The 15,493-nt window shown below is 37.5% G+C and overlaps 1 protein-coding gene across 1 annotated transcript; it reads right to left on the bottom strand.

The window, feature by feature from the left end:
• Nucleotides 1-1,738: 1,738 nt before the first annotated feature.
• On the bottom strand, nt 1,739-3,235 carry LOC131627055 (uncharacterized). Its single transcript, XM_058897894.1, has 3 exons — nt 3,219-3,235; nt 2,292-2,768; nt 1,739-2,045 (listed from the first exon to the last, which is right to left on the bottom strand). Exons 1-3 carry the CDS (start codon nt 3,233-3,235, stop codon nt 1,739-1,741), a joined length of 801 nt encoding a protein of 266 aa, XP_058753877.1.
• Nucleotides 3,236-15,493: the final 12,258 nt, after the last annotated feature.

The raw sequence follows: 15,493 nt of genomic DNA, 5'->3' as shown, positions 1-15,493 counted from the left end.
GTGCCTGTTTTAAACCGTATAAAGATTTGACAAGTTTACATACCTTTTGTTCATTTCCATGAAGTATGTAGCCTTCTGGTTTCTCCATATAGATTTCCTCATCGAGATCGCCATTTAGGAATGCTGTTTTAACGTCCATTTGATGTACAATAAGGTTGTTCAAGGAAGCTAGTGCAAACAATATTCTAATCGTCGTTGTTTTTGATACTGGTGCATATGTATCAAAATAATCAATACCTTCCTTTTGTCTAATTTCTTTTGCAACTAGTCTGGCCTTGTAGGTGTTCAATGTACCATTATTGTGATACTTCTTCCTAAACACCCATTTGCATCCAATGGGTCTTGATCCCTTCGGAAGATCAACTATTTCTAAAGTATGGTTTGACATAATTTAATCCATTTCATCTTGGATAGCATCCTTCCAAAAAGAAGCGTCTCTAGAAGTCATTGCTTCTTTATATGTTTTAGGATCATCTTCAATTTGAAGAATAATAGGAATTTTATGAACATCATTCTTGTTATTTCCTTCAACTAGATAAACGGAAATAAATTGAGAATCGATTTCATCCGGTCCTAGACCCTTATTTTTACGTGCCCTTTTGCTTCTTCTTGGTTCGGGTTGTGTTTCAACAATCCGCGTCGAATCATTGTCACAAGACTCTTTGATCGTGGGATTCTCTGGTTCCTTATTCTTTGTGATAAGATTTTCGAATAATTCCACATCTCTAGATTCGACAATTACATTAGACTCTAAATTTAAAAGTCTATATGCTTTGCTATTTGGTGCATATCCTATGAAAGCACATCTGATCCCTCGAGGACCTAATTTTGTTCTTTTGGGGTCCATATTTTTGTAATATGCTACACACCCCCACACTCTAAAATAATCAATATTTGGTGATCTTCCTTTCCATTTTTCAAATGGAGAAATTCCAGTTGTTTTTAATGGAATCCTGTTCATTATGTGACATGCGGATGATAATGCTTCACCCCACAAATTAAGTGGCAATTCTGAATGCATTAACATAGCATTAATCATTTCTTGATAGGTTCTATTTTTTCTTTCGGCCATGCCATTTTGTTGTGGTGTGCGAGGCGTAGAACATTCGCGTATTATGCCATATTCTTCAGAATATGCATTAAATTCTGCCGAAAAGTATTCACCGCCTCTATCACTTCTAAGTACTTTTATGGTAGTACTTAATTGATTTTCGACTTCCGCTTTATATGTTTTAAAAGTATTAAAAGAATCATCTTTATGCTTTAAGAGGCATACATGTGTGAACCTAAAACAATCATCAATAAACGTTATAAAATAACGATTTCCCCCACGGGTCAACATTCCATTGAATTCACACAAGTCAGAGTGCACAAGATCAAGAACATTTGTTTTTCTTTCAACACTTTTGAAAGGTTTCTTAATCATTTTAGACTTAACAAATATTTTGCATTTTCCGAAATCATGAATGTTACATGATATCAATCCAGATTTAATTAGTCTATTCATAGTACTAATACCAATATGTGCTAATCTAGAGTGCCATAATGAAATAGATTCAAGTATATAAGCAGAATTAGAAATTTCATTAATAATATTGTCGGTAGTACAAAGTTTGATCATTCCTTCAGCGGAATATCTTTTTCCTACAGATATACCATTACGGGTCAATATTAACTTGCCCGATTCATATACAGATTTAATGCCCGATTTTCCCAACAAGTCCCCACTAACAAGGTTTCATTTCATGTCGGGAACATGAAGAACATTAACAAGAGCGAGTTTATTTCCAAAGGTGAAGTTGAGTTCGACAGATCCTGTTCCAACGACTCTTGATCGCACTTCATTGCCCATTTGTACTTTATGTCCGCCATTGACTTCGGTATAGGTTTTGAATGTCGCTTTATCATAAGATACATGTACAGTTGCACATGTGTCATACCACCATCCTTGGACTTTTCCTTTGATGGCCATAACTTCGCTTACAGTAGTGATTATGTCGTCATTAACATGAACAACATTAACCTCAGTTTTGGGCTTGCTGTGCCTGCAATCTCGAGCATAATGTATGGGTTTGCCACATGTGTAACATCCATTTTTAGTACCTTTTTGTCCGCCAGAGTTTTTGAACCTGTTATATTCTTTCTTTGGACCAAGATGGTTTTTTGTGCCATCATATTTTTTCTTTCCCTTTGCAGCAACAATATTTGCCTTTGCAAATCCAGCGGACTCAGTCTTTTCACGATCCTTCGTTTCTTCCTCGATTCAAAGGTGTTTCTGAAGTTTCTCCAACGAGAAATCCTCAGAACTATGCAGCAATTTCTTTCTGTATCCTTTCCATGAAGGTGGCAATTTTTCTATGATTGCACCGACTTGGAAAGCTTCGGGAACATCAATTTTCACGGCTTTTATTTTGTTCACGAGAACCTGTAACTCGTGTACTTGTGCAAGAATAGGCTTGGAATCCAACATTTTAAAATCAAAGTATTTAGATATTAAGAACTTTTTCGTACCTTCTTCTTCGGCCTTAAATTTGAATTCAAGTGCTTTCCAGATTTCCTTTGCAGATGCAGTATTAGTGTAGAGATCATAGAGACAATCAGATAATGTGTTCAGAATATGTCCATGGCATAGCAATTCATCTTCTTTACGTTTCTTTCTCTCCTTTTTTATTTCATCAGTGTCATCCGCAGTTGGTTCTGGAACTTCCTCCAAATCAGGATCCAAGACATATTGAATTTTTGAGTAGTCAGGAGAAAAGTCATTTTGTCTTGCCAACGGGTAAAGTTTGTTCCATCAAAATGATCTAGTTTCACAAGGTCCTGGTTCATGAGTTTGATGCTTGAAACAGAAGCGTCGGTGGCCATGGTTTGAGATACTATAAGATTGTTAGAAAATATATGTTTCAATCGAAAGGACCGAGGCTGGAATCGTGAATGGAATCACTTTCCTTATAGTATTTCAAGCACTCCCGAATGTCTTAGAGTTTCGATGCAGGAATACCCGGGATAATTCAGCCTTATCGAGTTTGCGCAAGACCGGCGAAAACTCGGATGCAGCGAAGAACGATCTGGAATTATTTAGAGGATTTTCGGATTTTTTGTGATGTGATTTCTGAATGCGGAATCATCCTCTTATAGGCCATGAAAATATTAGTTTCAAAGGTGGCGACCCTTGATGAAACAATATATTTTAAAAAAGATATGACTTTTGCACTTACACTAGTTCATGCACCATTTACATGGTTTCACCTCTGCATGATTATATGAACAATTGCCAACTTTCCGATTCAAAATTCAAATCACGGACACTGAGCAAAATGTAACAACCGGCCGAAGGCCGGCCGTCGCCCGTTGGAGCCGCCTCATTAACACCGCGAGTAGCCCGATTGCTCCGATGCGACGTGCCTAAGTGCTCAAGTGCCGTCTACAAGCCGCCAATAGCGCCTCTACGCCCACGCCCCCGGACTCAGACACGGACCCGGAGTCAGAGTCGGAGCCGGTGTCGCTGGTGGCAATGTGGCACTTTATTCTCTTTTGTCCTTTTGTTGAGTTAATGGTATTAACTCTTTATAAAGACTTTCAAAGTGAGTGAATCTTCCAATGTGGGACTTTATTACATGCATTTATTAGCATTTACTCACTTTCACCATTTTGTCATTTTAGAACATAACTTGTAATTTCTATTGAATTAATTACAACAATAAGTTTATATCATTTCCCAACCACGAAAGAATGTTCCTCCAAACTCCATCCATAATAACACAACAGCCGAACAAATGCGTCAAGGACTCGTTTTCCATCGCACATAAGACGCATGTTCTATCCAAGATTATACCACTCCTGTGTAACATGTCCTTAGTTGGTAATCTATTGTTGAGAAAGCATTTGAAGGAGCCTTTATGCTCCAAAAAAATTGTCCGCTTCCTTCAAAATGCTATCCACCGACACATTGATCTCCTTGATGATACTGTGGTAGTAAGAACTTGCGGAGTAACTACCCTCTTCTCTTAAGCTCCACTCGAACTGATCCTTCTCATTTCTGTGTAGTTTTGCGTTGTTCAAAACGATTTGGAATTCCTCCCACTCTTCCGTTGGCAGCATTGCCGGGTCAGCAACGATACTTGAGAAATTCCATCTTTAAACGTCATCATCCCACTGTCATACCCCAAAATTTGCCCGTCTTATTTCATCTTCAAGGGTCCAAGGCTCAATGGTTAAACTCAAGTCGCTCTCTCCTAATCAAAGGTTCAACTCAACTCAACTTTGCCCGGTCATAACTCTCACATGGAGTATCAAAAATTTCCCAGCCAAAGCCTATTATGAAGGAAATTGCATTCTCTACAACTTTGTCTCTCACAAGCCAAGGCTAGAAATGCTTCATTCAAGAGATATGGTCAAAGAGATTATAGGTCCTCCAAAAAGTCAACAGAAACACCTTTTGGGTCAAAGCTTATAACTCGAGCATGGAGGCTTCAATGGAGATGAAACCAAAAGGAGTGTTTAAAGGACTCTTTAAGCTTTCCAAAAAGTCCAAGAACACCTCCATATGTTAAAAATCGAAGGAGTTATGGCTTGTACAAGTTAGGCGATTTTGAGAAAATACGCTTAAGGCAAAGTGGAGAAGTTTGATATTTTGAACCGTTGGGACTAAAATATTGATTCCAAATATGTCTATGGGCCTAGCTTTTGGAATTCAAACTCATCCATGGGCTAATTCAATCATTTTATTTTTGTGGCTTTTTATTTATATTTATATAAATTTTTATCCATTTAAATAAATAAAACATGGAATAAATATATTTAAGTCAAAGGATTTGTTTTTTTTAAATCATGATTATGGCTAAAGCATCATATATTTGGGCAAGGCAAAATGTGGAAAGAAAAGATTGAAAGTAACCAATTTCAGAAATCTTCATAATCAAAGATTCAATCATATCTCAAATGCCAATTTGCTAAAATTATATCCAATTTTGTTGACCTACTTGGTCCCCATATATATGCTGGACATAAGGAGACGCGGGGAGGAGATTTTGAGGGCTCAGAAACCTTTATTCTAAAAAAGCCAAAACCGTGAACAAAGGGAAGGGAGAAAATCAAAATTTATCTCAATTAAATCAAGTATGAGATCCTAATCGTTGCCTGGGAGTTTTCTGAAGGTATTTCAATGTTCAGCATCGACCAAAACACCCTAAATTGCCATTACAATGTCCATAATTTGCCATTTATTTTGATTTTCGATTCTGGTTGTATATGCATCATAAACGTGCTTTGAATAAATATTCATAACCGTGAAGACCTATACTCTATTTCTGGACTGTTGGATTTGAGTTTAGGTGCTGATATCATAAACCACCATGGCTAGGGTTTGGTTTCTTGAAATTGGGGGCCATGGATGCAGACAAAATTGACGCAAAGTAAGGGCTCCGTTGGATTCAGTAGGCGAAACCGAATTGGTTCATGGTATCTTCTGGGATTTACGTGATGTTTGGAGGGTTTGATGTGTGTGCAGGTGGTTGTTACGAGCAAGGAATCGTAGCAAAACTCTGGGCAAACTGTAGCTGTTTTCAGAAAAAAAACATGAAGAAGAAGAACTGTGCTGGGCGCGGTTTTTGTTTTAGAATTTTAACGGTCTCGTTTTATATATATTACACGACGTTCCTTTACTAACAGCGAAGGAAAAATGAACGAGTGGTAAAAGCAAGAAGCTGGTGACTGAGGACACGCTGGTTCGATTCCCAGCCCCTCCGTGTATTTTTATGATTTAGCAAACTTCCCGTTCATGTGCGCGCAGCCTCAAGGAGATGCATGATGCACCCTCTCCATTCAACCACTGGATCATTACTAAGCAAGATCCAACGCCCTGGATGCAGCAAGACCACCATGGAACTTCAAGAGCTACAACACGGAATCAAACCCCAGGTTTTTTATATATAATTTTTTATTTTATTATTTAATTGTTTAGGTTATATATATTAGTTAATATGTTTATTTTAATCAATTAATATAATTTTAATTAGGATTATTTAATTAGAATTAGGGTTATTTAATTAGGATTTGGGTTATAATTATTTAGGATTATTTCCCCGATTATTCGACTATCTCGACTTAATTTATTTTAATCTTTAATATTAAATCACAAAAACCCTATAAAGGTGTAAGTATTAGGGTTTGCCCAATCCCACTGCCATTTGGCAAAACATTAACCCTTAATTAATTCTCTTCTCGACCCGACTAAATCTATTAGTCGCATTAGACAAGAGATGAAAAGATATCAAATCTAAAATATATTCAATTTGCTGCCCGCGACGGTCGAATCTATCGATCAGAGTAACCAGCAATGCCCCATTAATCCGTTAACTATAATGATCAAACCTATTGATCATCGCAACTAACGGTGACATATCAAACCAGGGTTGTACGCCCAAATCTTAAAACACACTAAACCACGAAACTACAGATTTTCATCTCTTCATACTGCGATGTTCAGAACTACGATAAGGTAATTCAAAATACCTTCGAACTTCGCACTTCAAAAACTACGATAGGCCATTCAAAAAGCCTTCAAACACCTCGATAATCAATTCTAAGGCGTACAACCCTGTGCCCGAACTACGTAGACTCTGATACTCCATAAGGAGGTATGTAGGCACTTGGATAACCAAGGCGAGTCCCCCTCCCTAAAATCTCAATTCACTTAAAATCTCAATTTTGCCCTTTTCACTTCTTTAGCTATTATCCTAAATATTTTAGCCATAAGCCTTAACTGTAGATACAAACCTTAGGAAAGGGTTGAGGGTGCCTAACACCTTCCATCGACCTGATTATAATAATCTTACCCCGAATCTCATATCTGCGTAGGGTTTCCTATTCGCCCTTCAGAATAGGTGGCGACTCTAAAAGCTTTAATTTTAGGGCAAGTTGCTACACCCACACACCAGCATCAGCTATGCTAGTGCTTGTATCGATCGCCCTGTCGTGAATGTTTGGAAAAGCTTCTCGTATTGATTGGTCACAGATCCATCTTGCTTGCCACAAAGCAGTTTCGCCTCCATTTCCTACAGAATAGTTAACAACACCTACAAAATAACAAATAAAGGCCGGAAAATCTTTCTCGTAAGTGATGAAGTCCCTCCACCAAATTGAGTCTCTGCTAGTTAAAACATAAATATCACCCACCAGAACCTTAACCTTGACGTTTCCATATCTACTATTGAGGATGTTCGCCCACGGTTTATCGGATTCATATAGAATCCTCCACTTCCACTTATTCAACAAGGCCAAATTTATGACTCCAATATCCTTCGCGCCCAGACCTCATTGTTCCCTAGTCTTGCAGACTGTTTTCCAACTGGCCTAGTGAATAACTCTAGAGTTTTCCTTCTGGTTTCATAAGAAATTTCCTTGAATTTGACGAAGTCTTTGCAAGACTTTTTTGGGCGCTCTATAGAAGGATAACGTATACACTGGGATAGCATTCAGAACATAATTGATCATGACCACTCTTCCCGCGTGAGATAACCTTCTTCCCCTCCAAGACTCCAGTTTCAATTTAACTTGTGTTATCAAATCTCCCCACATAGTCGTTTTCCTAGGATTCCCTCCCACTTTAACTCCTAAAAACCTGAAAGGTATCTCGTCTATGTCACACGCCAGAAAATTAGGGTTTTGGCGAATTTTTTAGGGTTTGGCTAATTTGCCAAAATTAGGGTTTTGGATTAGGGTTTAGGTTTTATTCCTTTCCTTTTATATTTAAATATTTAAATTTTTATTTGTATATTTATTTGCAATTTCCAGGGTTTATGGTTTTTATATAAATATTTAAATTGTTTAATTTTATTTATTTATTTATTTACAATTTAATTTATTTATAGAAATTTTAATTAAATATATGATTATTTGAATATTTGTTATTTTTATTGCATTTTTGGGTTGTATATAAATTGCCGTTAAACCTAAGTGTGGGAATTATATTTAAGACCAGAGGGGAATTACATCGCCTACGAGTCTTATTATAATTCCACTCAGAGTGGGTTGAATATCCGGAAAGGTCTGATACGAGGCTTGACCTTGTTGAGGGTTGGACTTGGTATTTGGCTGATCTCTCTGGGAACCTACCCCTAAAACTCGAACCTCATGGATAAATGAGTTGTTCTAAAATCCAAAGAGACAAAAAGTCTCGGCGGCTACGAACGACCCCATGAGACCTTCTAGAACATACCAATGGGAAGGGTAGGCACCTTAAGCCGTTACGTCGAACCTATGAACCTAGGGCTTATGTGCTTACGTGCTTATTATATGTGGTTGCAATTTATATACTGCGAATGCCTTGCATTTTAATTTTTGCAGGTATTCCTACGCGTTCCCTGGCCTGCAGGGACTCTATTTCTAAGACCATGTCCTTCCTACGAAGGACGCTTTAATTTACGCACGTCGATTGGCCTTATGATGGCCATGAAATGTAGTGAATGTCTTGAACGGTCACCCCATGCTTGCATCTACGTATCCCCTAGCCTGTAGGGATTCTATTTCTAAAAAAATCACAGCCCTCATACGGAGGACAACTTCATTAGCATACGTTCGATTGGCCTCTCGATGGCTATGAGATCTAGTGACTGTCTTGAACGGTCACCCCGTGCTTACATCTACCCATTCCCTAGCCTGTAGGGATTATATTTCTAAAGTCGCATCCTTCGTACGAAGGACATCTTTGTTAGCATACGTCAATTGGCCTCTCGATGGCCATGCGATTCATTGACTGTCTTGAACGGTCACCCCGTGCTTATTCCCGCGCACCCTCTAACTTGTAGGATTTGGATTTCCATCTATACATCCTTCATCCCTAGCCTGTAGGGATTTCTTTTCATTTGATATCATCCTTAGATAGGTTGTGTTTCGCATAGAGAATCTTCCCACGAGGGACAACTTCATTGGTACACGTCGAACGGCCTCTCGATGGCCATGAGACTTGGTGACTGTCTTGAACGGTCACCAGCCGCTACCTTCTACGTACTCCCTAATCTAAGGGATTTCCATAGGCGTGTCATAGCATCTATCTCGCAAGGATTTCACGAGGGTCTAATGTCACCTCTAAGGCTATCCATAGGTTATATCAATCGCGCGTCTGCATTACATTGCATACAAGGAGTTACAATACACAATAAAAAGGAGTCTTTTGCATACACATGCATTCACATTTTCATGTGTGCATACATTTAAATTTTTGCATTTGCATTTCTATCTTCACCCGCATCCACGCTTCCCGTGCTAGCCGATTTCCCGAGACTCGCAAAGAAAAATCCAAAAGGTCGTAGACTATGGAGAAAGGAAGAGGATAAATTATTTAGAATGATCTTGGTCTTAATGAAAAAAAGAGGATGTCTTTCACCACGCTAGCCGCATGCCCATTGTCATACCCCAATTTTTGACCCTAAGATCATACATCAATTGCATTCAATCATCAAACAAGAGCACCATTGTGAAGCTTTATCTTTGATACTGTGATTGTCTCTGAGGGGAATCATCAAGCACTTTTAGCTTTTTATTTGTTTAATACTAACCAAAATCAAAAAAATATATGTTTTGTCTCTTTTGTTTACATTTTACAGGTAAAAGATCGGGCAAAAATCAAAACAGTGCAAGAAAACAATTTTTGAAAATTTGGAGGTGGAAATAGATTTACCCCTGTGGGAAATCGATTTCCTGTGTGCAAAATTCAAAAAAATATAAGGAGGGAAGCTTGACATCATTTTGGCACCTTTTTTATTTGATCTTTTTATCAATTTTCCACCTCATCAAAATTAACCCCTTCATTAAACCCACTTAAACCTCATTTTACCATTTTTACCATTTAAATTTCACTTAAATACCAATTAACCACAAATTAATTACCAAACACAAAAAGACCAAACTACCACTACTCTTGCTCCAATTCTATAAATAGAGACCTCTACTCTCTCATTTCACAAGCTTTGAGAGCCAACAAACCCCTTGCAATTTCTCTCCTCATCCCTACCAAATTCACCAAAGCTCTTTGTCCTTTCATAAAGTTAGTGAGTTACACCTTGAACCTCACAAACTTTGAGCTAAGCCACCTTTCATTTCGCTCTTTTTTCTTCAATTATTGAGAGATCAAGATTTGTGTTGGTGATTATTGAAGTGGATCTAAGTTTTGTTCAAGAATTGGTAATTTTCATCATCCTTTTTCATCTACCATAATGTGATTCTTTTGTGCTTGTATGTGATGCATCTTTGATGCTATATTGGTCCTATTTGATGGTGATTTGGTGGAAAATTCGTGCTCCAATGGATATGTGATCATAAGGTGTTTGTATGTTTGCCTAACTCAAGTTTTATAGTTCATAATGCTGTTTTTTTGAAAACTGTGCGCAGGAAATCGATTTCCTACATAGGTAAATCGATTTCCACTCTGTTTTTTGCGCCAGAATTGAACTCTGCACTCAGGAAATTGATTTCCTACAGAGGTAAATCGATTTCCAGTCTGGCAGAATGCTTTTTTTTTTGCTTTTTTATGCTTGTTTTGGCTTCCTTCTTCCTCCACTTCATTAATATCATTGGATCTAGGATGTTGATAGGTTTGAAATGACCAAATCCATAATATTAGATGAATGATATTAATGATAGTGTGAGTTGATTATCTTTTATGCATTTATTCTTCTTCCTCCATTTCATTAATATCATTGGATCTAGGATGTTGATAGGTTTGAAATGACCAAATCCATAATATTAGATGAATGATATTAATGATAGTGTGAGTTGATTATCTTTTATGATTTTATTCTTCTTCTCCTTTTTTTCTTTTGATCGATGAAAGTCTTAACACCTTGATAATTCTTATGGATTCTTGGTAAAGACTAGATCGTTTCCTATTTTCTTTTCGTGCGGTATTGCTTTCGGAGAGTGATCTACATATCACTTCTCTCGCATGCATTAGCACATACAGTTTTGACCGGCCTCGTTGTAGGGTGATTTCTATATAAATCACTTGGCGATCTGCTTAACATAGCACAATATTTCGTGTCCCGAATAAAAAAAGATCACATATGGAAGAGAATTGTATGCGGTAGATTTAAGACTTATGGAAATTTATCGTGTAGTCGCTATGATTTTATCAAGCTTCTGATAAAGTTCCATTGAATTTAAATCCGAGAACATCCTTCACTCACCATCGATCTTTCTTACTAACTTTGATAACATACTTGACAAGTTTCAAGATGGTTATCTTTAACATCTAACAACTAACTTTAATTTCCGCAATTTATTATACCACTCTTTATATTTCTCGCTTTATCGCTTTATCTTATCATTTCATCATATTTACATTCCGCTATTTTTCCTTTGTCCATTTGGACGTTTATATTCCGCTATTTTCTCTTTGTCCATTTGGACATATGTTTATGTTTCCGCTATTTTCTCTTTGTCCACTTGGACCATACTTTACTTTTATGCTAAAACACTAATAATCAACCAAAATCTAAAAAACACCTAAGGCTCTCTTTTGGACTATTGGTTACTATCCCGAGCATTTTGGAGATTCGGACTTATGGACTTAGAGCCTCTGGACCCCTACTCTGTTGTTACTATGCTGTTATTCTATCTGTCTGGCATTGGATTGTTGTCTGTTTGTGTATGCAGGTATTTCCTTGAAAGCCCTTGATGGTTAATTCCAAGGCATTGAGATAAGGATTTTACCCGAAAACAACCGTTACTCTGCCCGATTTTTGTCAGAATTTTAATGTGCTTAATGCAAAGTGGTGCTAAGATAATAAATTCATCTGGATCCCCAAGTGATAATGTTGGTTTAGTATTGATATTCGAAAGGGTGGGAAATCTACCTTGACTCATAATGTCAAGTGTTGGCTTCTTCTTCGGTTAGACCGTTCTTTCCTTAGCTTTTATTTTATGCAATAGGATAGCCTCTTCATCTCCTCCCATTCTTAAATTTTCAAAATCTTCTCCCTTTTTCAAAAACCTTCTTATGTTTGCAAACCTTTTCAAAACCTTTTCTTTAAAAAATATCTTTTGCCCTTAGTGGCTTTTTCTTCAAAAGTTTAGACACTGTTAATTGTCGGAACGAGTGGTTATACCCCACGATTTTGAAATTGATTGATATAATGAGATCTTTTCCGCGTGAGAGAGCTAGTGGCATACTCGTCGATTTTATCCGAGTTGGAGCCCTTCTTTCATTTGCGAAGCAAAGAACTCGTTTATTCTCATGCTCAAGATCAATGGCTGAGTATTTCTCTCCGACGACAATAAAGTGTTTATTTGTTTTTTCAAAAACGTCTTTTCCTTTAAGCGGAACTACATTAGCTCTGACTTTTCCATTGCACCGAGGAGGTATGTAGGCACAAGGCTTAATGTCTTGCCGAGCTTATTTTAAAAATAAAACAAACCGTTTTTAGCACACACGACACAGATTTTCAAAAAGGTTCCTGTGGAGTACCACAGATATGAGGGGTGCTTAAAACCTTCCCCTTGTATAATCAACACCCGAACCTGAGTTCTCTTCCTTGTCTTAAAAAAACAACTTTGGGTTTTTCGTTCTTTTCCCTTTTCCTTTGAAAAAATAAAGCGCGGTGGCGATTTCAAACGAAATATTGAGTCGAGTAAATTCCAGGGCTTCGATCTCAGAATTTCCCCGCTACAGAAAAATGGAGACTTCACTGGGGATCCAATTTTAAGTGTGTTAAGCTTATTTTTGTTTATCTGTGTGTTTTGTATATATTATTGTGTGCTTTGTTTGTTTTTCTTTTTTTTCTTTTTGGTGCTCGATGGTTCCTCTGTGATGAGATAAAGTTCTAACCTGGACTTTTGTGAGTAACTTGAGATAGGAGGTGGTAAGACCAATAGTCGCATGTCAGGAGCAATCCTTACCATGAGCGTCATATGGTGGAACCCCAATCAGTGGAGGCCTAATGGAAGGTAGTAGAGGTTTGTACGAACCATCGTGATAACGCTATTACTTTCAATAGTGAGTGTCCGTAAAAGCTGAATGGCCTAGAACCTTTTAATCAATCTAAGATTTTTTAGGATGTAGTGCAGGAACAAGATCAAGTACCAATTTGAGCTTGTTGTCATGCGATACTATGCTTAGACGAGGTCTTTTTAGGCATATTATTGGCGCCCATGAGCAATTGTGCGTGCCGGTAATATCCGATAGAAGATTGAAAACTCTGGGAACCTTTGTAGAACCCGATCGGCAGGTACAAAATTCCTTAGAACACACCTTGTGGGATGGGTAGACCCATGGCTCCATGCTCGTGACGTCAAACCTAAGAACTTGGACTGTGTGATTTTGTGTGATTTGCTGTGATCTTGTGTGCTCTTGATTATGGTTGATGCATAAACTATGCATTCATGCATTCATAAAAATGACATTCACAAATGGTTTTCAAGGAACTTAGAGACATTTTTTGTAAACATCACAGGTACCATGGATCAAAAGAGAAGCATCAAGAAGTACACTTTCAGGAATTCAAGTGCAAAGGAATTGAAAGAGCTAGCAACTTTGGTTCCTAATCTTGACAACTTCAAAAATCGTTATGGGAAGTTGATCTCAATCTTGAAGACCAAAGTGGAAAAAGGGATTCTTGAGACTCTTGTGCAGTTTTATGACCCGGTTTATCATTGTTTCACCTTTCCGGATTACCAGCTTATGCCCACTTTGGAGGAGTATTCTTATTAGATTGGTTTGCCGGTTACGAATGACATACCGTTTAGTGGTCTGGAGAAAGAGCCTCAGGTTGATGAGATAGCAGAACTCCTTCAGTTGAAGATATCAGATGTGAAAGCAAACATGACCAAAAAAGGAGGAATTTGGGGGTTGACTTCTAAGTTTTTGATTGGAAAGGCTTCTATGTTGGCTAGTAAAGGAAGTATGATTGCTTTTGAGACATTTTTGGCCTTGCTCATCTATGGTTTGACACTCTTTCCCAACATTGACAATTTTGTCGATGTTAATGCTATTCGGATCTTCATGATTGGGAATCCTGTGCCTACTTTGCTTGGGGATACTTATCATTCCATTCACCATAGGACTGATAAGAAAGTTGGACTTATCAACTGTTGCACTCCTTTGCTCTATAAGTGGTTTATTTCGCACTTACCTCAAGCTAAGAATTTCTTGAACAATCCTGATGGTCTCTCATGGTCTCAGAAGATCATGCCTCTTACTAATGGGAATATCCATTGGTACAATCCTGCATATGACATTGGTGAGATTATTGATAGTTGTGGAGAATTCCCTAGTGTACCTCTTCTTGGTATACAAGGAGGAATTACCTACAACCCCATTCTTGCAAGGCGTCAATTTTGCTATCCCATGAAGGAGCGACCCGCTAGTATTCTTGTGTCAGGAATCTTCTATCTTAATCAAGATGGAAATTTGGATATGAGAAATTGGTTTGTGCGTGCTTGGCACCATGTTGATAGGAAGAGACATTTGGGAACGAAACAATGTGTTGCTCTCAAAGACTACACTGATTGGGTTCAAGCTAGAGCTCGTACTTTTCAGATGCCTTATTTGCTTGAGGAGCCTTCTCTACTCATTACTCCACCTTTGTCCTCTGCTATTCCTGTCGAGAATAATGAAGAGCACCTAGAGCTCGTGGCTAAGATGAGATTGGAAAGAGATGCTTGGGAGAAGAAGTTTTATGCTTTGGAAGTGGAGAATAAAGATTTGAAGTTACATTTGAAAGAAAAGGATGAAATGCTTGATATACAAGATGGTTGGTTGATGGAAAAGGATGATCAAATTTGTCATCAAGAAGAGTTGCTTCAACAACATGGAGAAAAGCGAAAGAGACAACAAGAATATTCAGTTGCATGGAAGGAGGTTGCTGATAAGCTGATGGTCGAGAATGCTCATTTGAAGGCCTTTTATGAAGATGAGTTGGAGAAGCTCCGTAGGAAGCTGCAGAGAGGAGTTGGATCTTTGTTGAATAGTATATTCAAGGCAAATATTTTTAAATCGTATCCACAGAGATTGGGTGATATTACCGCCGTTCTATAGTTACAATTATTTTAAGTTCGAAAGATAACAAAGTTGTTTTGTTTTGAAAAGCTATTTGTTCTAATTAAGACAATTATAAGACAATAGAATAAAACTTGTTTCAATAATAAAAGATTGACAAGATTGGTTTTGGTTTCACTATTCCTATCTTCTATGTGACTTTAACAACTAATGCATAACTTCAATAACAATGAAAATGTTCTAGTATCCTCTCAACGATGTTATGTCTAAACAAGGTTGTGAAAGTTAATATATTAATCTTTAGATGATCTCTCACTCTAACTATCAATACATTAAGCTTGATTGATTGATACAAATAGAAAAGTGGCAAATAAATCTATCTCTAGCATTTATCCACTACTTGATAAAATGTTGTAGAACAAGACTTGAAATATATTTCTCAATCATAAATCAAATCTAAATATGAAATATAACACAACAACATTCATCCATTTCAATACT

Source organism: Vicia villosa, unplaced genomic scaffold, assembly GCF_029867415.1.
Source record: "Vicia villosa cultivar HV-30 ecotype Madison, WI unplaced genomic scaffold, Vvil1.0 ctg.000348F_1_1, whole genome shotgun sequence".
NCBI classification, from domain to species: domain Eukaryota; kingdom Viridiplantae; phylum Streptophyta; class Magnoliopsida; order Fabales; family Fabaceae; genus Vicia; species Vicia villosa.
This window is presented reverse-complemented; position numbering and strand designations above follow the sequence as displayed.

Excerpts from the sequence above, each read along its gene's own strand:
- LOC131627055 (XM_058897894.1), bottom strand. Across the intron at positions 2,046-2,291 it reads CATAGTTCTGAGGATTTCTC|GCACAGCAAGCCCAAAACTG; the intron begins GTTGGAGAAACT and ends TCGAGATTGCAG.